Source organism: Canis lupus, chromosome 13 (genome assembly GCF_011100685.1).
Source record: "Canis lupus familiaris isolate Mischka breed German Shepherd chromosome 13, alternate assembly UU_Cfam_GSD_1.0, whole genome shotgun sequence".
Classification (NCBI taxonomy): Eukaryota; Metazoa; Chordata; class Mammalia; order Carnivora; family Canidae; genus Canis; species Canis lupus.
Genome location: NC_049234.1, coordinates 22335991 through 22361088, shown reverse-complemented (window position 1 = coordinate 22361088; position 25098 = coordinate 22335991). Strand labels below are relative to the sequence as shown.

At 45.4% G+C, this 25098-nt stretch overlaps 1 protein-coding gene and 1 long non-coding RNA gene across 2 annotated transcripts in view; one reads left to right on the top strand and one right to left on the bottom strand.

The window, feature by feature from the left end:
• Nucleotides 1-25098, bottom strand: part of LOC119864281 — a 119751-nt gene that overhangs the window by 75068 nt on the left and 19585 nt on the right. The gene's annotated exons all lie outside the window — the stretch shown is intronic.
• On the top strand, nt 9286-17992 carry KLHL38 (kelch like family member 38). Its single transcript, XM_038555449.1, has 4 exons — nt 9286-9557; nt 9930-11564; nt 15910-16015; nt 16924-17992. Exons 2-4 carry the CDS (start codon nt 10176-10178, stop codon nt 17211-17213), a joined length of 1785 nt encoding a protein of 594 aa, XP_038411377.1. The 5' UTR covers nt 9286-9557; nt 9930-10175; the 3' UTR covers nt 17214-17992.

The following is a 25098-nucleotide window of genomic DNA, read 5'->3' as shown; positions in this document are numbered from 1 at the left end:
TAGGAAGAGTTTAAATAGCAGGCTTCCCAACCTCCAACTCATGTCTAAGACTCCATAGCCTGTGTTGGCCTGCCCATTGGAATGGAAAACACAAGGTACTCTCTACTTCCTTACTCAAAGCCTTGGGGACATGGCAAGCTCTCCTGGGAATGGGGGTTGCCAAATCAATCATGTTTGTCTTTGCCCACTCTTTTTTCTACCTTTTGATTATTCAGGTGTAGAAGAAAGTAAAGAGGTGACAGGGAAGCCTCTACCTCAGGGGCTCCTGAATTTCTGGTAGGTTCTCAAGAACAATGTGTGAAGCTAATACAAAATATTGTCTCTCAAAAAAAAATATTGTCTCTCTTAGAGCCTCTCGTGCTCATCAAAAGTGATTTACAAAGAGTGGTGAATATATACCACATCTCAAAAAACAAAGATTGCTTACAACCCAGTATCGGAATAAATCTGATATCAGAAGCAGGTACAGTTGGCTTGAGAGAAATAATGATTTACTTATTCATGCTTTACATTGTAGATGAGAAAAGATCCAATTCTCTGGAAGTCAGTTAAGAGAGTTCATTTTTCCCGCACTCCTGCTCCATCACTGGGAGACACAGAGAATGGATCAATCTTAAAACTCTACTGTCTGGGTGATATTTTTTTGTGACAGCCACAGTATAGTTTTATACTGTGCATACACCACAAAATCTTTCCATATCCTTACAGAGATGGCAATTCTCAAGCAAGCAACCGGGTAAGAGGTGGAAAATGGTGGGGAGTGTCCCTGCTAGGAGCCCCTTTGGATCCTGAAGGTGAAATGGAGTCAGAATAAATAAAGTTTTGAAAGCTGTGGGGATAACAGGAAGAGCCTACTGGAGACATTTGTTGTACAGTTGGGGGTACAGTTGGGGGTTACAGTTTCTCATGTATTAGAGATAGAAAATCACACCTCAATCCAGCAGTGCCAAACTACATGGATGCCACTAGACCCCTGGGAATTAAATGAGGGAATGGGAAGAACAATCAGCCATCCCCCTGTTAGCGTAAGAAGGATATTTAAGGGGCATCTGGGTAACTTAATTGGTTGAACACCTGACTTTGATTTTGACTCCGATTACTCAGGTCATGGGATCAAGCCCCACTCAGGCCCCAGGCACAGTGGAGAGTCTGCTTGAGATTCTCTCTTTCCCTCTACCTCTACCCCTCTCCCCCCAAAATTAGTAAATAAACCTTTTTTTAAAAAAAGAGGAAGAAGAAGAAGAAGAAGAAGAAGAAGAAGAAGAAGAAGAAGAAGAGGAGGAGGAGGAGGAGGAGGAGGAGGAGGAGGAGGAGGAGGAGGAGGAGGAGGAGGAGGGGCACCTAGGTGGCTCAGTTGCTTAAGCATCTGCCTTTGGCTCAAGTCATGATCCTAAGACCCTGGGATAGAGCCCTGCATCAGGGTGGCCTGCTCCTCCCTCTCCTTCTGCTGCTCCTCCTGCTTGTGCTCACTCTTTTTCTCTCTCAAGTAAATAATCTTTTTTAAAAAGGAAGGATATTCAAGTAGCATCCAAAGTGATAGGTAGTTGTTTCAAGGGCAAGCTACATAGTCTGTTGGCAAGCTGCTGAGTCTGGATAAGTCTTCTTATTCAAAGATGAATAAGTAGGTGAAACTATTTACTTCTGAATGTCCAGTAATTTCAAATATTTGTACTTTTTCACAGTACATGAAAGTGATATTTAACACTTTTTGAAGTAAAACTTAATCTTTGGGGATATGCAGTATAAATAGGACTTACAGGTAATAGTTGCTTTCATTTCCAGGTCTGCTGAATATATGATTAAGTAAAACAAAGCACAATAGCCATCCTTTCCATTCTATTACAACACTGATCATGTGCCTTGATAAAATGACTGGGTAGATAAGATGTGGATTTACCTATAAAACATGACCATTGGTTTGTATACTTTGGCCTTTTCTCAATCCATGACATTTTTCAATTTTTCTTCAAGGGGAATTCTTCAGTTTTCCTTTCTAGTCATCTATGTCTATGTTAGTAATGTTAATTTCTTTTATTGCAGAAGACTTGATCTTTATTGCTCAGTGTCCTTATTCTTCTTTCATTACCATATACTGTATTAGTTTCAGATGTAGAATTTGGTGATTCATCAGTTGCATACAACACCCAGTGCTCATTGCATCAAGTGTTCTCCTTATTGCCCATCATCCAGTGACCCCATCCTCCCACCCACCTCCTCTCCAGTGCCCCTCCCTTTGTTTCCTATACTTAAGAGTCTCTCTCTCTCTCTCTTCTTTTTAAAGATTTTATTTATTCATGAGAGAGAGAGAGAGAGAGAGAGAAGCAGAGACACAGGCAGAGGGAGGAGCAGGCTCCACGCAGGCAGTCTGACGTGGGACTCGATCCCGGGTCTCCAGGATCACGCCCTGGGCTGAAGGCGGCGCTAAACCACTGAGCCACGGGGGTTGCCCAACTTAAGAGTCTCTTGTGGTTTGTTTCTCTCTCTGTTTTCATTTATTGTATTTTTCTTCCCTTCCCTTATGTTCATCTGTTTTCTTTCTTAAAGTCCTCATATGAGTGAAATCATATGGTATTTGTCTTTCTCTGGCTACTTATTTCACTTTGCACAATACTCTCTAGCTCCATCCACATCATTGCAAATGGGAAGATTTCATTCTATTTGATGGCAGGGTAATAGTTCATTGTATATATATACCACATGTTCTTTATACACTCATCTGTCAATGGACATCTGGGCTCTTTCCATATTTTGGCAATTGTGTGTGGTTTTTATTGCAATATAAGATAAAAGAATTATGTATTTTTAACTAAAAAGATGAATAAAGAAGAGATAAGCTATGCAAAAATATTGAATAACAAGGAAAAAACATCATTCTGAAAACTCAAGAGTATGTCCAGAAGAAATTATTTCAAAAACCTTAACATCAATAGAAAGAAAAATGAAATTCCTTCTGTAAAATAGGCAGAAATCTATAGAGATCAAACTGAGCCACATAGAAAGCTAGATGAACTACAGGAGTATTTCAGAGCAATAAAAATGCAATAACATATTTCAACTCTGCATTAGAAGGAATAAAGAGAAAAATTAACCCTATGAAAAATATACCAGTAGAGCAAAGGGTATATTTGGGATGGTGTAGGGGAATGTAGAATGAATGTAGGGGAAAAGAACAAGCAAGTAAATATTCAAAGAGTGATACAAATTTACAGGAGGAAGCCAAGTTAAAAAAATATATATAGGGCAGCCCAGGTGGCTCAGCAGTTTAGCACTGCCTTCGGCCCAGGGAAACACAGGATCGAGTCCCGTGTCGGGCTCCCTGCATGGAGCCTGTTTCTCCCTCTGCCTGTGTCTCTGCCTCTCTCTCTCTCTCTCTCTCTGTCTCTCATGAATGGATAAATAAAATCTTTATATATATGTGTGTGTGTGTGTGTGTGTGTGTTGTACATGAAGAAACAAAATTGCAATTAAAGTAATAAAGATATAATTGAAGAAAATTTTGCTCAGCTGAGTGAAGACCAAAGTATATAAGTCAGTGGCCATAGTTTCATAGGCAAGTCAACAGCTGTTATATGTTTTAAAAAGAACATAAAAAAAATAATAAAAATAAAAATAAAAAAATAAAAAGAACATACACCCTGGACACATTCTGGTATTTTTTAAAATAGAAGGATAAAGAAAAAAAGAAGTTTAAGAAACAAAAAAAGGATATAAATTGGTCAATTGTGAGGTTTCTTCTCTGTAGTTCTATAGTCTTCCCAGAATAAAATGGGTGATTTTCAGAAAATTCTAAAGAAAAGAATGTTTGATCCTAAGCCATGATATACCTAGCCAAGTTGTTTGCAAATGATAGGAAATTAAAAGAAAATCTTTGATAAGGAAGGATTTGGAAAAATGCACCTCTCTCATATTGTCTCTAAAAAAATATTGCAAGTCAATGAACTCTGTTGGTCAAAAAATGAGTTAGAGTTAAGCATTTAAAAATGGAGAAACTATGGCATAAAAAAACTAGCACTGAAAATGTAAATCAGCCAAGCACAGAGCTTAGTCTATAAATTGGATTCAAAAGCAAACAACAAAGCCATTTGTAAAAGATAAGATATAGAATATAAAATAATTTGATGATAATAATCAGGGCTTTAAATTCCAGGTCATCTTTACAAAAGGAAGAAAGAAGAAAACAGATTTAAGATTCTTTTTTCTTACCTAGCAGGGAGTCAAAAAGTATTATTTTTATTTATGATCATTAGAAAAACATAGGTCAAAAAAATGTTTTGGGAAAAACTTAAAAGAAAGCCACTAGTAAAAAATATAAGCAGTTTGAAAAAAAGGCAAAAGTAATCAAAGAGTTTCCAGTGTCAGTCTTGTCAACCAATTCCATTATACTTCTCTGTTTTTCCTAATAAGCAGATGGGGAGTAAGACTTGTCTTGCCCCCAAGGAGCTATAGGACAGGAAAGAGATGGAAACACATTCTGCCTGATGTGAGAGCTTTTCAAAGATGTATGTTTAATTTCTCCATTTATGGGGACCCGGAATTCATGGTGGGTGGGGTGCGAAGTGGGAAGGAGGCAGATTGGGGAAGGCTTCCCTTCAGAACACTTGGAACACTTAAATGACTTATTTGTCTGCCTTCTCTATAGACTCTAAGCACCACAAAGTCAGAACTTTTCTGTCTTCCCTAGTGTCTTACTGGATAGACTGATGGATGGATGGATAGATGGATGGATGGATGGATGGATGGATGGATGGATGGACATATGGCAGACAGATTAATAAACCCTTAGTTAATTAGACCCATACTTTCCTCAATTTGCATTTCCGCTAGGGATCCTAATTAATCCTACCTCTAAGGCAGTAAAGTTCACCCTCCCTCTGTAGGTCATCTGCCTTCTATACCACAGCAGCAAATTGAAACCACGGCTGAAGGGCCTGGAGGAAGTGTTGTTCCTGCCTAAATGCCTGTCTCACCATCGGGGAGTGCCTGCCCTGGGGAGCTGAGAGGCCAAGGCAGTGTATTATTCTTTGTGACTCACTGTGCTAAAACGGGAGAGCAAGAATGCATCCTTGATCACATTATTTCTTTTTTCCCAATTTGACTTAGAGCCTAGAAAGCTGAGCTATGGCATAAATGATGTGTGAGGTCAGACTTTAGTTTGTGGAGAGAAGGCAAGGCAGACAGCTGAGTTATATACCAATAATCCACCAACAGTCCTAACGTTGTCTCTGTTAGCCCTTTCCCCCCCTTGCTCTCTCAGGGAGGAAGAAAGATATTTTCTGGTGGTGGTGGGGGGGGCAGAACAGGGTGGAGGAAGAGTTGGGATGCAGTCATTTGCACTACTGACCTAGTAAAAGTAGTGTTGGACTTTTAGCTTCTCAGTGGACAGTTGTCATGGCAACCTTGGAATCAAGGAGCCCACCCTCTTTTGGCCATTGTCTGGAGTACAAAGTCCCTGTTCAGCTTTCTACAAGCTGGTTAAAAAAGCACATCCAGCCAGACAGATACAGACACCGATAGACAGGCACTCAAATATGTAGAAAAGTTTTTAATCATATAGCAGGAGTCAAGTTCCTTCCTACAGCTCTTAATGACCCAGTTCACTGAAACCTCATTTTTATCTTCACCTGTGGGAACAGGAAATACTCTGATGGCAGCAGAGACAGCCTCCCAGTCACCAACAAACTGTCACAAAGCCTTGTTAGTGCACGTTTCTGCATTCTTGAAACCCAGTTCCTGGGCACCATCACAAGCCATGGTTTGCTGGTGAAAGCAATGCCTGGCCCTGAAGGGTGTGAGGACAATGAGGCATAATGGAACACAATTTGTGGTTTCCTACCCTATAGTTGTCAGATCTGCTGCTGACCCAAAACAGCCAGCCTTTCCACAAGAATCCGAGCTCAGGGCAACCATACAGGAAAAGGTTTCCTGAGGCAAAGTGCCCTGTAACGTCAATGCAAAACTCTGTGAGGAAACTGATGGCTTTATGAATTTACTTAACGCTACAAAATATAAAGAACACCAGCTGGCAGCTTGACTGGCATTGAGGCCAGAGCGTCTGGCTTCGGGCCAGAGATGTTCAGAAGCTCAGAGGAGGTCCCTTTGCTAAGGCCCAGCCTCTAACAGTTCCTTTTCTGGCCACTTAGGACACAAACCACAGGGCAATCTGGAAGAGGGCTCAGATGTCACCTGGCCTACATCATCACAGCCAGGTGAGAAAGTAAGTGCAGAGAGGTTAAGTGACTTGTCTAAAGATACACAGCCAGTCTCTGCCAGAACCTGGACTGGAACAAATCCAGGACTTCGGAAGACCGAGTAGATAATGAGGAACATAGCAAACTCTTCAAGGAATAGGAAAGAGAGTAAATAAGAGACCAAATCAGACGCTGAAACTGAGCACCAAGACCCACAGGAATCTCATGAGATTATTTTCAGATTAACAATATAATACTTACCATAATTTACTGGGAACCTACACTGTGCCCGCCACTTTACTGGATGCTTCACATACATTATTTCTTGGTGACAAGGTTAGTTATCCCTATTTAACAGATGGACAAAGTAAGGCTGGAAAAATATAAATTACTTGCCCAAGACTATATGGATACTGAGAAGAAATGTTGATTCTCTTGAGTCTTTCTGCCCTTGAAGCCTGAGTCTTGACTTGTTACGCCACTGACTTTCATCAAAAGGAGGAGCAAGGAGCTGAATGTCCTCATTTATTTTGGGCTCCCATATGTTCAGACCTTAAACTAAGACATCTCTCAGAGAAAGTCAGGACACAAAGTTAAGACAAAAAACTATAGAACTCTTAAAGACAAAGAGATTCATGAATTGAAGGTAAGTTGGTTGGGATTACATGTGGGTGGTAGATAATCTTTTGCGGGTTGGGCTTGGGTTATTTGTGTGTGTTTGCTTTGAGGTAAACACCAAGACTTGATTTGTCTTTTCCTGACATTTACTGTAGAGCCAGAACCTCCTAGCAAGCCAGGCCAAAGGAATGGGCCTGTTTTTTCTAAACCTTAGAAGCCAGAGGATTTATTAAAGTTGGTCAGACATTGATACTGCACACCAGGGTTCCTTTGAACACTTGACAGGGCTGGATTCCAGAAGGTCTAATTAGTTAGAGAGAACGTGGGGGAAGCTCCAAGATGCCTGCCAGTGGATGGCGCCATATTAGTTCACTCCCAGAAATCCCCACCTATTGTCCTCATGGCCAACCCTTGGTTTGCTCCTTAGCTGGAAGAGAAATCACACAGGCATTTCAGAGCAAAAAGGAAATTATTTTTCCCTTGTGTTGACTCTGAGGCCAAGGAGTAAAGCACTAGCATTAGGGTTGGAAACAGAGGAGCCTCGGGCCTTATATGGAATTTGGCTACTCACCTGTCATATCACCAGCATGGCTCAGAAGTGCAGGAATAATCACCAGCCCTGATAGCCACTGAACATGTCCTCTCCCAGCTCCTTGCTTATACCTCTGCGGGTCTCTGATCCCCTTGCCTCAGGTCTTCTGCTCCTAGGTCTGGCCTTTGGGTCCCAGGCCCCAATAACATGTTACGGTTACACTTGCCTGACTTTCATCTTCCAGACTCTTTGGGGCATGATCCACCCTGTGATGTACAGCTAGGAAGGAGAGACACTCCTCCTTCCACCAACTGGAAGGTATCTGTGATACCCTAAAAGCCAGGTCAGCCTAGCCAGGGACGATACACATACAAAGATCTGCCCTTCGTCTCCTAGAGCTGGAATAAAAAATGTAAGTGGGAGACAGACAGGGCAGGAGACAGTTCTCTAGGAGGGCAACAGACCAATCTGATTCGTGCTAAAGTCTGGACTTTATCCTGCAGACTTGGAGAACCACTGAAAGGCATGATACAGGGGCCTGGTAAATTCTGCTTTGCCGGGTAGCCTGGGTGGCTTGGTGGTTTGGTGCTGCCTTCGGCCCAGGGCCTGATCCTGGAGACCTAGGATCGAGTCCTGTGTCAGGCTCCCTGCATGGAGCCTGCCTCTCCCTCTGCCTGTGTCTCTGCCTTTCTCTGTGTGTGTCTGTCATGAATAAATAAATAAAATCTTTAAAAAAAAATTCTGTTTTGCCTTCCTTGGGGTTACTCTGCTGATTCCTCAGGGTGGTTGTACTGGAGGGAGAGAGACAGGGAGCAAGTGAAAAAATTGAGCAAGACGTGAGAAGGAGAACAAACCAGGCTTCCCTGCCACTCGCTGCTGGTGCACTCAATCAGCACCTCATGGGGGGCAGAGGCAGGACGGAGCTGGGCTCCCTTTTAATCGCCCTTGTGTTTCTACATGCAGCCATCGTGGCCCTGATTCTTACACTTGGGGGCCGCCTCCTCCTCTCTTTCCTTCTTCTTCTCCCTCACTCCCTCTCTTCCCTTCTCACCCCGTCCTTCCTCCTCCACCTCTTCCTTCCTCCCCTCTCTCTGACACACCATGGAGAGAGATGTCTTGCCTCCTGCCTCCTGCCTCTGGCTCAAGACTCCCTGATGGAAGAAAATGGAAAAGTAAAACAGAAAAACCAGGCTGAACCATTGAAAAAAAAAAAAAAAAAAAACTGAAGAGGGATGGCTGGGTGGCTCTGTCAGTTAAGCGGTTGCCTTCAGCTCAGGCCAGGATCCCAGGGCCCTGGGATGGAGCCTGCTTCTCCCTCTCCTCCTGCCCCTCCCCACTGCCTACTCCCCTGTTTGTTCTCTCTTTCTCTCTCTCAAATAAATAAGTAAAATCTTAATTAAAAAAAAAAACCAACTGAAGAACAATCAGCATGTCTCTGTGAGAGGCAGCTATGACCTAAAAGAGTACAATCCTTGCCACTCTAAAACAGAAGCCCCTGGTGTCAGGGGGACCAACAAATGCTTGATCTTTCCTGCGTCTAGAAACTCTGGGGTGCTCCACAAATATTAAAAACAACTTTTGTCAGAGACTCCATCACCTCGGAGCCCGCAGGTGGGAATCACAGCCCTCTCCAATGACCCTGTCGGCAGACAGTACCCTTGGGCCCATGTACTGGCTTCCCTAAGACCGTGCATCACCTTCAACTTGCCCAGGACTATCTTCAGTGACTGTCCCAGGTCACAGCAACCTGTTTACAAACATCTAGAATTCCCAGGCACTTTTAGGACAAGGGACTCGAGATGTGTCCAAGTGGGCAGTGAAGTCTGCTCTAAGAGAAGCTGTTCCTCAGGATCTATTTATGCCCATGTAAACACTTGCCAAGGAAACAAGGCATGTGGGCATGCGCTGGCCCCGCGGGTCCTTGGGTGGCTGCAAAAGGCAACTGGACAGTCACATGTCATCACAGTGGAAAGTACATATGCAACTATTCTTAGCTCTGGAATGTATACACTGTCTCCCTGCCCAGTGCTTCTTTCCCGAAGTTCTAGAAAACTGCGAAAGCACCGTTAGCATAAACAAATCCAGAACTCTCCCAGGACAAATCATTTGCCAACTGAAGGAAAGGCCTGGGTTTATGGTTTCACTTGGAGCAGAGGTGGAAGCTCTCCGGAGGGACCAGCCGGACCAGGCATCGGTGGATGTCACTGCAGCAAACCAAGGTAAAAACCTCTAACGGTTAATTCTCCTGCAGGTAGACAACCAGGTGTCACCCAGGAAACCCTGCCCAGAGTACCGTTTGCTCTCTGCTTTCTATTTATCACATCTTTAAACAAAACCCCAAAGCCTCTATGAAGCCACGTTTTAAAAATTAAATTGCAGAGGCCCATTCTCATCCTTTAGTACCATCTAGTTACCAGAGGGCCACATCCCCAGAACGACATCCTCGGGGAATGACTAACACCCGGAGGAGGCTCACAGACTTGGGCTGCTCAGATGCACGGACGGTCCCCTTGCTTCAAGCTAACATTTCAGCCCCTGACAATCAGGTAACTTCCAAAATGTTGGTGGTTCTTTTTGTTTTTTCCCCTCAGATGATCTGAAGATGCTATTTGCCTATTACCTTTGGGAGTAATCACAACTGGGAACAAAAAACAAAACAAAGCAAAACAAAACAAAAAACAACAAAAAAAGAGGTGTCGGCTGTGAGGTCTGGGGTGTAGGTGGCTGCTCTTTCCAGTCTTCACTAAGCAACATTCTGGGTGAAATCCATAAGCATCTTGGTGGGTGGACATAGATGCACTAAGGCTGAGAGACAGCGCAGGCCAACCCTTCGGCACATGCTACCCCTTGGGACCTCCGCCCCCCCTGGCAGGATGGACGAGGAGTTGCCAGATGGGCTGCTCTTCAAAGACCATGACTTCTCCTCTGAATTGTTGAGGCAGCTCAATGGCTTCAGGCAAAACAGGATGCTGACCGATGTGAGCATCTGTACGGGGACCCAGGAGGTCCCGTGCCACCGAAGCGTCCTGGCTTCCAGCAGCCCCTACTTCAGAGCCATGTTCTGTAGCAACTTCCGGGAGAGACGTGAGGCCAAGGTCCAGCTGAAAGGCATCGAGGCCGGGACCCTGGAGCAGATCGTCTCGTATGTGTACACCGGGCAGGTGCGCATCACCGCGGACAACGTCCTGCCGTTGATGGAGGCAGCCTCCATGCTGCAGTACCCCAAGCTGCTGGAGGCCTGCTCCTCCTACCTCCAGAGCCAGCTGACCCCCAGCAACTGCCTGGGCATGATCAGACTCTCTGAAATCTTAAGTTGTGAGACCCTCAAGAAGAAAGCCCGGGAGGTGGCCCTGACGCGTTTCCCAGAGGTGGCCACGTCGGCCGACCTGAAGGAGCTCTGCGCCCTGGAACTGAGAGACTACCTGGGGGACGATGGGCTCTGTGGGGAGGAGGAAAAGGTGTTCGAGGCCCTCATGGTTTGGGTCAAGCATGACCTCCAGGCCCGGAAACGACACGTGCAGGAGCTGTTCGAGCAGGTCAGGCTTCAGTACATCCACCCGGCCTTCTTCCACCACTTCATCGCCAACGAGGCCCTCCTACAGTCCTCGCCCTCGTGCCGGACCATCCTGGAGACAGCCAAGAGGCAGATGTTTGCCTCATATGTCACCACCAGTGCCCCAGACCTCCAGCCTCCATGGCATGTCCCCCCAAGAACCTCTTATCAAGATTTCCTCATCCTCTTGGGCGGAAGGAAGGACAACCAAGAGACCACCAGGGATGTTCTGCTGTACAACAGACAGACCAACCAGTGGGAGAACCTTGCCAAACTCCCAACCCGGCTGTACAAGGCCTCAGCTGTCACCTTGCACCGCAGCATCTACGTGCTAGGAGGCATGGCTGTCGGTGCAGGGAAGAATGTGCCCAGCCACAACGTCTACATTTACTCCCTGAAGCTCAATCAGTGGAGGCTGGGGCAGCCCATGCTGGTGGCCCGCTACTCCCACAGAAGCACTGCCCATAAGAACTTCATCTTCTCCATCGGGGGGATTGGGGAAGGGCAGGAGGTCATGGGCTCCATGGAGAGATACAACAGCATCTTCAACATCTGGGAAAGTATGGCCAGCATGCCGGTGGGGGTCCTCCACCCTGCAGTCGCTGTGAAAGACCAAAGACTCTACCTTTTTGGGGGAGAGGACATCATGCAAAATCCTGTACGCCTTATCCAGGTAAATGGCTGGTCCTTCCCATCACGTAAGTGCATGAGGGTACACTCAGGCATACACACGTGTGTGTGCACACACATACACACTTATACCTGTACACACATAAATACACACATGCATACACACGTGTGTACATACATGCATACATCTATACATGCATGCATGAGTGCATATAATACACACTGTTGTTTGCAGGGAAAGCATAAAGGAGGGAGGAAAGGAAGGATGGAAGGAAGGGAGGAGAGAAGAAAGTTTGAATTCAGCAAGATTTTATCCGTTTATGAGCTCTTGTTGTGTAAGATTAATACACAATTAATCCTTTGTAAGAATACAAAGGAACGTCAGATACGATCCCTGTCCACGAAGAGTTGATTTGCTGAAGAAACTAGTGTATCTGAAAGTTAAAAAAAAAAAAAAAAAAGTTTAAGTTAGAACACATTGAGTGTCAGAGAGTGAAGTTTATAGGAATTTTGAAGATGTTTCTAACTCAAATCAGCAAAGCCTTAGAAGAAGATTCCCAAACATTGGACCAAATCCCTGGGAACCCGATCTCAGATCAGCTGAATCAAAATCTCTTTGTGTGGGGTCCTGATGTGTATCTGTTACAGACATCTCCAGGAGATTCTAAGGACCAGCCACGTTGGGGAACCCTTCCCTTAAATGATAGGGAGATGCTAATATCACTAGCAAGCTCTCTGAGGAGTATTATTAATAGTGACCCAAATTTCAGAATAGTAAGTGTTTTATGCAAGTTCTGATCTCTGCAGGTCGAATAATGACATGAAAAACTTGAATAATGAGCCTATCTTTAAAGATAATCAAAGAGATTCCTGATATTTGCTTTGTTTATTGATTAAGAGCGATATTGAGCCCCAGCCCTAGTAAGAGCTCTGGGGACAGGGGCATGAGCAGGAACATGCACTTACCCTCCAGGAGCTTGTGGGACAATCGCAATGCAGGCGCTGAATGGAGAGGTGCTTTAAGAGCGTGGGCGGGAGTGGGGGTGCGGGGGGGTGCCCTAAACCAGTCTAGAGGGAATCAGGGATGGTGTGAACTTTTCAAGGTTGGTTTTAGCTGACTTAAACAGAGACGCAAGAGAAGAGAGAAGGTGAGTAAATGAAGAAGGAGAATCACTGGGAGGCTAGAAGGACCTGACATGGATGGAGACAGGGATGGGAAGCTTCTCTGAGCAGAGGCAGAGTCCTCTGTTGAGGGAGGGGTGGTATTCCTGGGTAAGGGAACAGCTGGACCGAAGGGCCTGGAGCAGAAAGGGGCACACCCATCACCTGGAGGAACTGAAAGCCTGACCATATCCCTGGGACGCAGAGCAGGAGGCATAAAGGTGGTATACTAAGAGGAGCAGGGGGGTTAACCCCCACGTGATCCCCACCAGCCCCCTTCCCACACTGCCCTGAGTGATCCCCCTCCACCCAGACTCCTGCTCCTAAGCCCCTACTATAGAAATTCTAGAACTTTCTTGGGGGATGGGTGTTTGTGGAGATGAGGCTCACCTGGCAGGCTTTCTAGGCCTTGTCAAGGGGTTGTAGCCACAGGGTGGCTGAAGTCATCAAATTTTACATTTTTAGAAGTTCCTTTGGGGCTCCTGGGTGGCTCAGTCAGTTGGGCATCTACCTTTGGCTCAGGCCAGGATCCTGGAGTCTCAGGATTGAGCAGCGGGGAGTCTGCTTCTCCCTCTGCCCCTCCCCCCCACTTGTGCTCTCTCTTTTGCTCATTCTCTCTTTCAAATAATAAGTAAATAAAATCTTAAAAAAAAAAAAAAGAAGTTCCCTCTGGATGCCTTGTGGAGAAGGGATTGGAGGGGCCTGAGTGGACAAAGGGAGGAGATTTGGGGACTGTTCTAGGGGTCCAGGCCAGGGTGACAGTGGCTTGGTCTAAGTTGATGCCAGTGGAGATGGAGAAAAGCAACAAGCTCCATATTAATCCTTGTTTTTTTCTTGCCTTCACTTCTCCAGCCCATATTTTCAGCTCTTCCCTGACCACCTAAGCAGATTCGGAGCCTATTCCAAATCCCGCTCATTTATTTGAGCCAAGAGAGACATGTTCTGTTCCCTACCAAGCTCTGGCCACACAATACAGATGTAACCAAGTGCTCCTATGTAAAGCTAGAACCCCTCTTGACTTTTTTAAAATGTAGGTAGGTATATTATTATCAATAAAATAAAATAAAATAGCAGAAAGTACATTTTACTAGAAATTGGTCTTTATGTGACCCCATGAGATCCTTGGTTATGTCTCTATAGAATGGACCTCTTTTAAAAAGAGCATTTTTCAAAATAAAGTAAAAAATATGCTAACGATTTCACATTGCAAAATTGTTATTGATTTCCTAAGAATAAATACAAAGCTCAAAAAAGCTTTTAAGCTGGCATATCAAAAAAAAAATGCTTAATACCATCAAACAAGATGGTTGCAAAGGCAGAAAAAAAAAAAACCCACCAACATGTGAGTAATCCTTTTATACTGCAGTGATGAGAAGGGGAAAAATATTCATGGAAGCTTCTCTTGTCTACTTACCTTTAGCTTTGAAATGGTAATTTTAGTTATTCAAATGTAGTGTAAGATCAGTGCCTTGGGGGTTGCTTGATGGAGTGGGTTGATTTTCTGACACAGATTCAGAGTTTTCTTTACAGGATGGTTCTTCTGCACACATGTATTCTTTTAGAAACTGTTGAACAGTGGAGTCACTGTGAGATTTGTGTGCGCACGTGTACCTTTCTCCCTGGCCTTTCTACCTCTGTTTCTGGATGGCATAGAACAAATCCCTCACTGTAACGAAGTACCACTTCCTCCACTGGTCCAACCCCATCTTTGATATCCTTGCCCCAGCCTCTCTGGGGTATTATGAGGATTGTGAGCAAATGTTTAATCTATCTTTGAAATCATACCCCAAGCTTGCTGACAAAGAACAGAAAGCCAGGAGGCAATTACTCACTCAGTGTTTACTTCTGCTCCAAGGATCCCACTTTCCAGTGTCATCTACGTATTTTCAGATGAAACCATGAGGATTAGCAGCCATTGAGACTGCCCCTGTCTCTAGCACCTGGCCTCCTCCATGCTTTCTTTACCAACTTCAGGGATGGAGCTGCCTCAAGGGGTCTCCAGTCTCAAACCACTTCGATCAACAAAGGTGACACCTACATGGCCCCAGGCAGAGCCATAAGTGTGGTGGTTAAGAACTTGGACACTGGGGCAACCTGGGTGGCTCAGTGGTTTAGCACTGCCTTTGGCCAGGAGCCTGATCCTGGAGACCCAGGATCCAGTCCCGAGTTCCCTGCATGGGGCCTGCTTCTCTCTCTGCCTGTGTCTCTGCCTCTCTCTCTCTCTCAATCTCTCTCTCTCTCTCTGTCTCTGTCTCTCATGAATAAATAAATAAAATCTAAAAAAAAAAAAAAAAAGAACTTGGACTCTGGGCTCAACCAGACCAGCTCTTTCATTCACTCTAGTTGTGTGACTTTGGGCATGTCACTTAACCTCTCTGAGCATCAATGATCAAATCTGAAAAATGGGGGCAAGTAAGGGTACCTACTTCATAGGATGGTTGTGAAGATAAATCTGGCAAAATGATAAAAAATAAGAGCCTTTCCTATGGTAGCAATTATATTTAATATAGAAAGAATTGTCACTTACTTCGGTAAATAAATGTTTTGCTCCTTCTTTTATGAAATCCATCCTGAATCTCTTGTAGTAAATTTTGCTAGTAGTGAACTAATTTACATTTGATATTTAAACTTTATTTACACTGAAGGGAACATGTTCTGGGAATCATGATTTGTGACTCTATTTCAGAACGTGGCCAAGGAGCCCTGCCCCACCTCTTTGCTCTTTCTCTCTTTTCTCATGCTTCCTCTATGATTCTAATGACTTTCAGGCATGAACTATTCAAAAGCCTTCCTCACTTAGCCCCAAATGTATTCTTGGCTCTAAGGCCCTCCCTGATACACTGGAACATTTAGAAATTTAAACATGAGCTGGAAATAGAAATGATTGAAAAATCATTGGTTTTATGAATACCCGAGCTGCTCCATTTCCCGAAAGAAAAAAAAATGTTCCAAGCAAGGTAAGTAAACACATATTACAATGCATAACTCTCGGTCCATTCTATAGAGACATAGCCAAGGATCTCATGGGGTCACATAAAGACCAATTTTTAGTGATATGTACTTTCTGCTATTTTATTTTATTTTATTGATAATAATTTACCTACCTACATTTTAAAAAGTCAAAAGAAAAAGAGTCAGTCTTATTTCACTCTCTTTAATAGTACTTCATCTTTTTAAAAATACATATCACTTTACAATGTAGCGCCATGATTATATTTCTCCCTCAGGTTTATCACATTTCCAGAAACACATGGTTCAAAATGGAGACGAGAATGATCAAGAATGTGTGTGCCCCCGCAGTGGTGCTCGGGGAGAGGATTGTTATCGTAGGAGGTGAGTTTGAACAGAGGATCTCTAGGCTGGACACAAACTTGGCATCTCCCATGGAAAAAGGGTCACCAGTAGACAGATGTTGTTCTACGAAACAGTGTTTTTAAAAGCACAACCATCCAACTAGGGGAGTGTGGATGACTTGACAAAGTTCTTTTCTCATCCAGAAGTTTCTCCCTGTCTTTATCTGTAAACAAAGAATGAAATAATACCGATTTCACGGAATTGTTGTGATAATAAAATGTGCTCATATATCTGAAGCACTTAGCACTATCCCAGATACATGGCAAATACTCAAAAAATGTTTGCTACTGCTAATAATATTAGCCACTAATAGATCATTTCTCTGCGATTACAGTATAGTGTCTCGGCTAAGAGAACTGGTTGTAGGGTCAGGTTCAAATCCTGATTCTTTCCCTGGCTATATACTCTCGGGCAAGTTATTCATCTTTTCCTGTGCCTCCGTTTGCACATCTGGAAAATGGGGATCCTAAAAGTGTGGGCCAGATAGGGCTATTGTGGGAGCCATTCCTGAATTCCCAAGGCTCCTTCTATGGATTTTTAAGTCTGGGGCGGGGGGGGTGGGGAGGGAGCATGTGAGAGAGTTGAAAAAGCCAATGAGACAGAGGAAGCTGCTGGAATCAGGAAGCTCCTCCCAAACTAATGCTGCCTTAACTTGAGATGAAGCATTCAGGGACCAGAAGCTGACAGATCTGAGTCTAAACCCCAGCTTTGCCACCTGCTAGATCTTGGGCAGGTTCCAGAACATTCTACACCTTAGTTCAGAGTTATGACCCTCAGAGTCCAGCCTTGGTATTGGGAAATGGCAGAGATCAGACATGTTTGCAGACCACAGATTTCCAGTCCCAAGTGAACAATGCTGAGCTTGCCGATATGCCATTGGTTTTCAGGTTACACAAGGAGGATTCTTGCTTATGACCCTCAGTCTAACAAATTTGTCAAGTGCGCGGACATGAAGGACCGGAGGATGCATCACGGGGCCACGGTGATGGAGAACAAGCTGTATGTGACCGGGGGCCGGCGGCTGACCACAGACTGCAACATCGAGGACTTGGCCTCCTTTGACTGCTATGACCCCGAGACAGACACCTGGACGTCCCAGGGACAGTTGCCTCACAAACTCTTTGACCACGCCTGCCTCACTCTGCAGTGCATACCCCATATCCACACCTCCCCATGAAGCTTCCAGAAACCAAGGGTCTTTGTCAAGATCCTTTCTGTTGCAAGAGATGGAAGCCCAACTCCAAGGAGCTCAACCCCACAAGGATGCAGGGAGTGCCCACAGGACTGGAAATCCCAGAGCCCAGAAGCCTGAAAGCAGGCATATTGTTGGCAGAACTCTTCACACCCCCACCTTCTCTCCCCCTCTCTCCCCACTTTCCCTCCTTCTCTACCTCATCTCTGTCAGACGTCATGCTACAAGCAAGCTGCTGTATCCACAAAGTATGAAGACAATGGCAACTGCTAATCCTAGACTCACATTTTCTAACGTTGCCTTTTCACAAGGCAAGAACTTTACCGTTTTCCATGTATTAACCCTGAAAATAATCCCAACTGGCCATTTCTTAATTCCCTGCCTTCCTCTTGAGCCAATCATTGTTTCCAGGGCTTGTGCTGCTATAACTGTGTAATCCCGGATCACATCCCTACAGGCAGAGGTTGACTGTCACCATTGACAGCTCATCCAAACAGCACAGAGGAGATAGATGCAGCTTCCCAAAGGAAGAACTGCTGGCCTGACCCAAACCACATCTGCCCAGGTCATCATGGAAATCCAGAACAAAAGGGTCCCTGGAAGCACATGGTCCAGGTGGCAATGTGGAAAATTGGCCATGACTGTGTTTCTTTGCATTCTATGGATGCAGTAAATTGGAATTTCGGGAAAAAGTGTGCAATGCAGTATCTAGCGTTTGCAAAATTATCTATGTGGCCAGAATAAAGTTTGTTTCTGGTGCCAAATGATGTTTTTCTCCAGCCTCTGGGGAGCTATAAACCTGCAGAATTAATCAGGATTTTCATTTTGGTAAATGTTATGAGAATCGCTCTTCTGAGGAAAGCCAACAAATTCCTCCAGGGATTCCAGCAATTATTGCCCTCTCCAAACCAGGGCTGAATATCGATCCCCATGGCCCCCTTGGTCTCAAAGTGCCTCCCAAGCTGGCTCCTGACCCAAGTTCAGAATAAACCAAAGATGGTGACACATCACCATCACCTGAGAAGGTGTTTGAAAATGGGGCCAAGCCCCCTTCCAGATGGACAGACAGGGATTCTCAGAGGTGGGCCCAGGCCATTGTAACATACAGTCAAGATTAAGAACCATTTCCCGGCTCAACCATATGAAACCTTCGTGTGTTGACCCCCTTCCCAACGTGTTCCAGCCAGCCCTGTGTCACAGCCTGTCACAGCACAGCAGCACAGGCAAAGTCTTCTCCCCAGCAATGGAAGCATCTGGAATGGGTCTCACTGCCGTGAACCTAGAACCAGAGTGCTCCTCAAGCTGGAGCCTTCCTCCCTGCCCTGATCTCCAGGTTCACCTTCTGGATTTTTCCTTTCTTCCTAAATTGTTTTTTTTGCACTTTAGTTCCTCCTCCTGGGGTCTGAAACTTTGCCCCACTCCCCAGACCACTTGGCTATGGTCCAGACCCCCTGCTCAGCCCCGTCTCCTCATCCTGGATGCCGTCACCTTAGCGGTTGGCTGGCCTCTTACTACAACCTGCTCTCCTTGAACCTCTCTATTCAGGCCCTCAATCCCAGCTCTCCCTGCAAAAGGTAATGGGGAACACCTCCAGTGCCTAAATGGCAGTGCATCTATGATTTCTCATCTGATGTGACCAGTCGGTAGCATGCCACATAGACAACCCTCCCTCCATCTTTATTCTTTTTTTATGGCGAAAAAATTTATATTTAGATTTATAGCTGGCTGGACTCAGTTTAGATGATCCCAATTGTGTTGGCAACTTCCAAAGCATCATAGTCAGGAGCCAGTCGAACATATGCTTTCTTCTCTCCATCAGGCCTGATCAAGGTGTTGACCTTGGCCACATCAATGTCATAGAGCTTCTTCACAGCTTGTTTGATCTGGTGCTTATTGGCCTTGACACAATGCACGTAAGTGTGTTTGTTGTCTTCTATTTTCTTGATGGCTGACTCAGTAGTCAGGGACAACTTGATGATGGCATAGTGATTAAGCTTGCTTCTCCTGGGAGCACTCTTTTGAGGATATTTGGGCTGCCTTTGGAGACCGCAGGGTCTTGGGTCATCAGAATGTAGGTGACGTAGGGATCTTTTTTTGTGACTGTGCACGCCTTTCAGCACCGCTTTCTTAGCTTTCAAAGCCTTTGCTTTGGCTTCAGCTTTGGGAGGGGCAGGGGCTTCCTTCTTCTCCCTCCCTCCATCTTAAAATGCCTTCCTCACCCTGCCTCTGGGACACCACTCAGCCTCTCTCTCCTTACTCCCTGCAGTTCATTCTCTTCTCCTTCTTTCCCACTAGCAAATGGTGGTGTACCCCAGTGCTTAGCCCCAACACTTTTGCATCTACCCTTACCCCCAAGGGGAGCAGGCCCCTTAGTGTGTGGCTTTTCATTTCAGGTCAGCACTGCCGACTCCCCACCTGACTCCACTGCTCGCTCCTGGTTTCCACTTGGATGTTAAACACCTCACAACAAACATGTTCACCATCACGTTTTCCTCGCCAAACTGACCCCTCCTTTAGTAGGTTTTCCCATCCTGGGAGAGAGAAATCCCTGTGTCCCAGCTTCTCAGGCCCAAAGCCTCGGATGTTCCTCTTGACTCTCCTCCCTCATACTCCACTCCGTTTGGCTCAGGCCTGCAGGGGCCCAGCTGCCTCACTGGCCACTGGCTCTCCCTCTGGTCCAAGCCTCCATCTTCTCTCATCTGTACTCATCACTGGTGTCTCTGCTTCTACCCCCGCTCCTGAATCTCTCCCCAGTGGCTTGGGGTGTCTTTCACAAACATATAAATCAGAAGGGGTCATTCCCTGTTGAAAACCCTCCAAAGCTTATACTAGAATTAAAATTTAAAGACTTGATAAAATTTTTTTCTTCATTAAAAAAAAAAAAACAAACAAACCCTCTCCAAAGCCTTCCTAGCTTTCTCAGATGCCTTTCAGAGACTCTCAAGATTGCTCCTGCCACCTCACCCTGTTCCCCTTCTGCTCTCACCTCCCAACAGGTCCACTACTGCCCTCCACTCCCCAGACTCAGCGTCAGCCACACCTGCCTCTGGGCTCACACTTCTGCATTCTCACCTGCTGTGCCCTCCTCCAGAACATGGTTGGCCCAGATGCCACACCCGCAGAGCTCCCTTCCTCACCTCCCTCAGGTCCCAGCTCCGAGGTGCCTCTCCTCACTACCCTGGGCCAATCCACACTCTCTCACCTCTTTGCCTGATATAATTTGAGTTTATACCTCACTGGCCAGATTAAAATTCACTGTCTCAGAGGCCCTCCATGCACCCCCACCCTAGTCTGGGTCAGTTCTCTTTCCTATTAAATGTCCCTATATATCCCCCTTGAGACCCTCATCCTACTTGATCACTGCCTTCCCCTCCAGGCTCATATCTGTCCTGTTCTCCTCCGCATTCCCAGGCTGGGCTCAGGCCCAGTTACATGTATTATAGACCCTCGGTAAGTATAGCATGAATGGATTAAAGAATGAATTTGCTGAATCCACACTGTTTCTAGAATCTCCACTTGGAGATTACTGTGGATAGTCCTTGGGTTAAGCTCCTCAGATCCTCTGCTAAGGGATCACTGTGTCTTTCCCTCTTTCCCCTTTCCCACTCTGGGGAAGAAGTAGCATGGCCTACACTAGGTCAAGCCTGGAAGGTAGGAGCTTTTCCTAGAGGGTCCCATTTGCCTGCAATTGGAAGTAGGAGTCTTGCTGTCTATAAACTCTTTCTGTGCCCACCAAAATTCCTTAAGTCAGACTTGCTAATGCCTAAACTCTCCTTCCCCTTCATCTTAATCCAAAACTTAATAAGCTGCCCAAGTCTGTGGCCACTTGGAGCTTGTCCAAGTCTCACTGGGGCACAGAAGAACTAAGTAAATTGTCCCCTCGAATTCATAAAGAAAGATGGCACCAGGGCTGAACACATTTGGACACACATGGCAAGCCAACTTTGGGCATCAAGTAAGACTCCTCTGTGGCAGATGCTTTCACACATCTGGGCACTCCCCTGGCCAAGCCCTATATCTGAACTGGGTTATAAAACTCCCCTCAAGCCATAATGTATGCTTTCCAATCTGCTGAGGATAATCTCAGTCCAAAGAGAGAGAAGGTTTTGGCACAAGGCTTCCTTCAGCTCCCTGGCTGAGTAGAGAGTCACAGTCCAGAGCTGAGGTCAAAATATATTTAGCCAGCAGCCGTTAAGCTGAAACATTTTAAGTAAAAAATGTCAGATAGTCTGACTAATCATCTCAACAGGCAACAAGGAACGGGGCAAAAATGAAGTGGAACAAGAGTTAAGCAAGAAAACACTAACAAAAATATCAAACGCCCTGTCCCAACATAAACCAGTGAGCAGAAGAGAAGCCAGTAGAGAAAACAGCATCCACGGGAAAAAAGCAGCTGAATTTAACTTCACCATCTATAACAAAAATCTGTAATGTGCTTGAGGACAAGGACTGTTACTGGTTTTACTTAAATACTGTGTCCTCCTCAGGATGTCTGACACAACCTTGCCCCACTCCAACGTGCCATACGTGACCTCTGTGCCTCCGCACACACCATTCCCTCTGCCATGCCTTTCCCTGCCCTGCCTAGTGAACTCTTACCTGGCCTTCACCTCCTCTGTGGAGCCTTCTCCAACCTTTCTACATCCTCTCTCCTCTCTCCCTTTATTCCAGCTCTTTCCACATTGTAGCACCATAGACACTTGTAACCAGAACTGGAAGAGGAGCTCTTCATGGAGGCAAAAGAGTCTTGGTCCCTAAGAACCTCTAGGTCAAGTTCAGTCAGTACCTGGCACAAAAATGGTGCTGATATGTTTGCAGAATGAAGGAGCAGATGCACAAGTGAATGGGCCCTGAACGTCACTGGAATATACAGGCTGCTCTGGGTACCCAGAAGGGCTTCATTATCAGACAAACTGCCATTCTTTACCTTGTAGCTCCATCACCCCAGAATCTGCCTCCAGTGTCACATGGCCTTTTTCCACATGCGTCCTCTTATTGGCTCTAGAGGCCACCCTAAACTAGCACGCTCTCATCTTGATCCTCACCTATTACATCTTGAAAGATCCTATTTCCAAATACAATCACATTCTGGGTTCCAGGTGGCCATGCATTTGTGGGGAGGCACCATTCAGCCCATTGCAGATCCTGTCTCCCACAAGAAGGCACTCCCCCTCCTCTGCCCCAGGCAGAGCCACATGGCACAGACTCCTCCTTCTCTCCCCATTTCATCAGGGGCATCTCCTGGGCAGGAACCATGTCTTTCATCTCTATTCCCACTTCAGCTCCACAGGGCCTGGCACTGCGAAGATACTCAGTAAACGTTCACAAAGCTAAACTCAACCATTTCACAGGGGTTAGCAAACACCACATGGACTCCAAGGCCAATGTGTACAAGACACTGCTTCCGAGTGGCTTCCCGAAAGTCCAGAGTGAACAGTATCTGCCAAATGCCAATGGAGAAGGAATTAGGGTCAGGCATAAGAAATTATGCAAGAGAACTAATCTGTTAACACAATGTCATCAGTAATGTCCTATTCTTGATCTTGCCAACATAAGCTTTTGAGGTGACGTCATGAGAGTGAATCCAATGCTGTGGATGTTGGGGGGAAGGGAGTTTCTGGTTTCTGAAATGTCAGCTTTCACGCAGTCTTATAGGAATTCTAGGCTCCTGTTCAAATGCCATGTTATTCTCTTCATGTGGGGAATTTGGTTTTTGTTTTCCCTAAAGATATCCATGAGTCTCTCTTCCCCCTGATTTCACTGATTTAAATTAATTAGAATTCCAGGGCTCGCAATCCAGAATTCCCCAGTAATGCTCCCATAACAAGCCAGCGGTCCAGAAAAAAAATGGTGCTTTGAGGACACAGACAGGGATTCAAGTGCTCAAGGTGTTTCTAAGTTAAAAAGATGCAGACAGGAAGGTCTGTCCTATTCAAACTCAAAGGCTGTCTTTGCAGTGTCCCCAACAGCCCCATCAGCCCGGCACACATTCAGAGACAAGAGGGCGACCTCAGGACAACTGTAAAATCAAATCCTTCCAAAAGGGGTTGGAAGGGAAGTAAGGTGGAGACATCCACGCTCAAGATAAGATCAAGGAGAAAAATAGCAGAATTCATTAGCAGAGTCTCTGAGACATTTATCTTTTGTCAAGTGAGGAAAAAACCCAGAATCCCCACTTGGAGTATAGATTTATTTGGCCTACTTATCTGAAGAGCAAAACCAAGACTGCTAATGGATTTGCCCATTTACTAAGCACTGAACATGCATTACCTAGCTCAACACAAGAAACTTCTGGCTCTTCCTCAGCACCCTTCCTGACCACCCTAATATAGCCCCCACCCAGCCCACTGCATTGTTCTCTCTGGCTCCTTGTTTCTTCCCTTCATACCCTTTATCGCAATTATTTATTGTTTTGTTTGCTTTCTTGAGTTCATTTAGTTGACACCCCCACCCAAATGGAAGTTCTCTGAGAATAGAGAACATGGCTATCCTTTTCACATCTGTTTCCCTGGCACCTGACACAAAGAAGCAATCAACAAAGATTTGTTGGATGGATGGATGGATGGATGGATGGATGGATGGATACATGGATGGATAGCTGGCAATCCAGGCATTTAGGACGAGCACAAAGGAGAGTGAAGGTACATTCTTAGAATGACACTGGGGAAGGGGAGACTTATGGGGAGAAAGCTGACTGGCATGGGAGGGCATAGTGGTCTTTATCCATGTGAGTATTGCAGGCAGCCAGTGGAAGCATGGAGTAGTCCAGAGACTTTAGATGGGAAGCTGTTTCCATCCCTAAGAGGGATGATGAGGTGGGGCCACTAAGGTAACTGTGAGGTGTAAAGGGAAGGGAGTACACATGAAACAAGGAGGTGGAATCCACTGGGAACTGGTCATTAATAGGACATAGAAAAAGGTGAGGGGGTAGCAAGGAAGCAAGAGAGAACAGCTGCTAGCCTGGCTGACTCACAGGGTGCTGTGCCATCAGCAGAGAAGTACAAAACAAATGGAAGGGGAAGTTTGTCCCAAGTTCCCACCCTCTGGAGTCACAGAAGAGAGTATTCCTTGCCCTGGGGTTTTGTACAAGTTCCAAGGATCTATGATCTTGCTTATAGTCTGTCTCACCCACTAGATCTTAGGGGACCATATTTCAGAACCCCTTTTAAAGCTCCTCGGCCATCACTGAAAATATGTCTAACAATGGTTCTACAGTGAACTTTCATGTCGATGGAGGAGCCGATAAGGCAGATCTGAGTGGATGAGAACAGACTGAGCCAACATGTTTAGCTTTCACCCTGACTCTGCAATTCACTGGCTGTGTGGCCCAAGGAAAATTAACCAATTTCTCTGTTTCTCAGTTTTCTCATCTCTAAAATGGGGATTATGATAACACCTGCCTCTTCAGAGGGTTTTTGAGAGAATTAACTGAGTGAATACACATAAGTGTTCTTTGTGAGTTTACCTTCATTAATATTGTTTTTAAATATAGTGCACTGCAAAGAGCAATGGCTCCAGAACCCACCTCTGCCATCTGCAGACTCTGTGGCCTTGGGAAGTTCTCTTCATCTCTCTGAGCATCAGTGACTTATTGGTAAACTAGAGATGATGATTACCCTACTCTGTAGTAGATTGAATCATGGGCCCCCCAAAGATATAGCCTTATTTGGAAAAAGGGTCTTTGCAAATGTAGTTACTCAGGGGATCTCAAGATGATCATCCTGATTATCTGGGCAGAACTTCAATCCAATGACAAATGTCTATATAAGAGAAAGGCTGAAGGAGATCTGAGACCCCGAGAAGAAGGGTTTGTGAAGACAAGAGCAGAGCTTGCAGTTCCGCAGCCCTACAAGCCAAAGAATATGTAGAG

Coding starts and splice junctions, on each gene's coding strand:
- KLHL38 (XM_038555449.1), top strand. CDS start 10,176: ATGCTACCCCTTGGGACCTCCGCCCCCCCTGGCAGGATGGACGAGGAG. Junction 11,565..15,909: donor ATCCTGTACGCCTTATCCAG/GTAAATGGCTGG, acceptor TTTCTCCCTCAG/GTTTATCACATTTCCAGAAA. Junction 16,016..16,923: donor GAGGATTGTTATCGTAGGAG/GTGAGTTTGAAC, acceptor ATTGGTTTTCAG/GTTACACAAGGAGGATTCTT.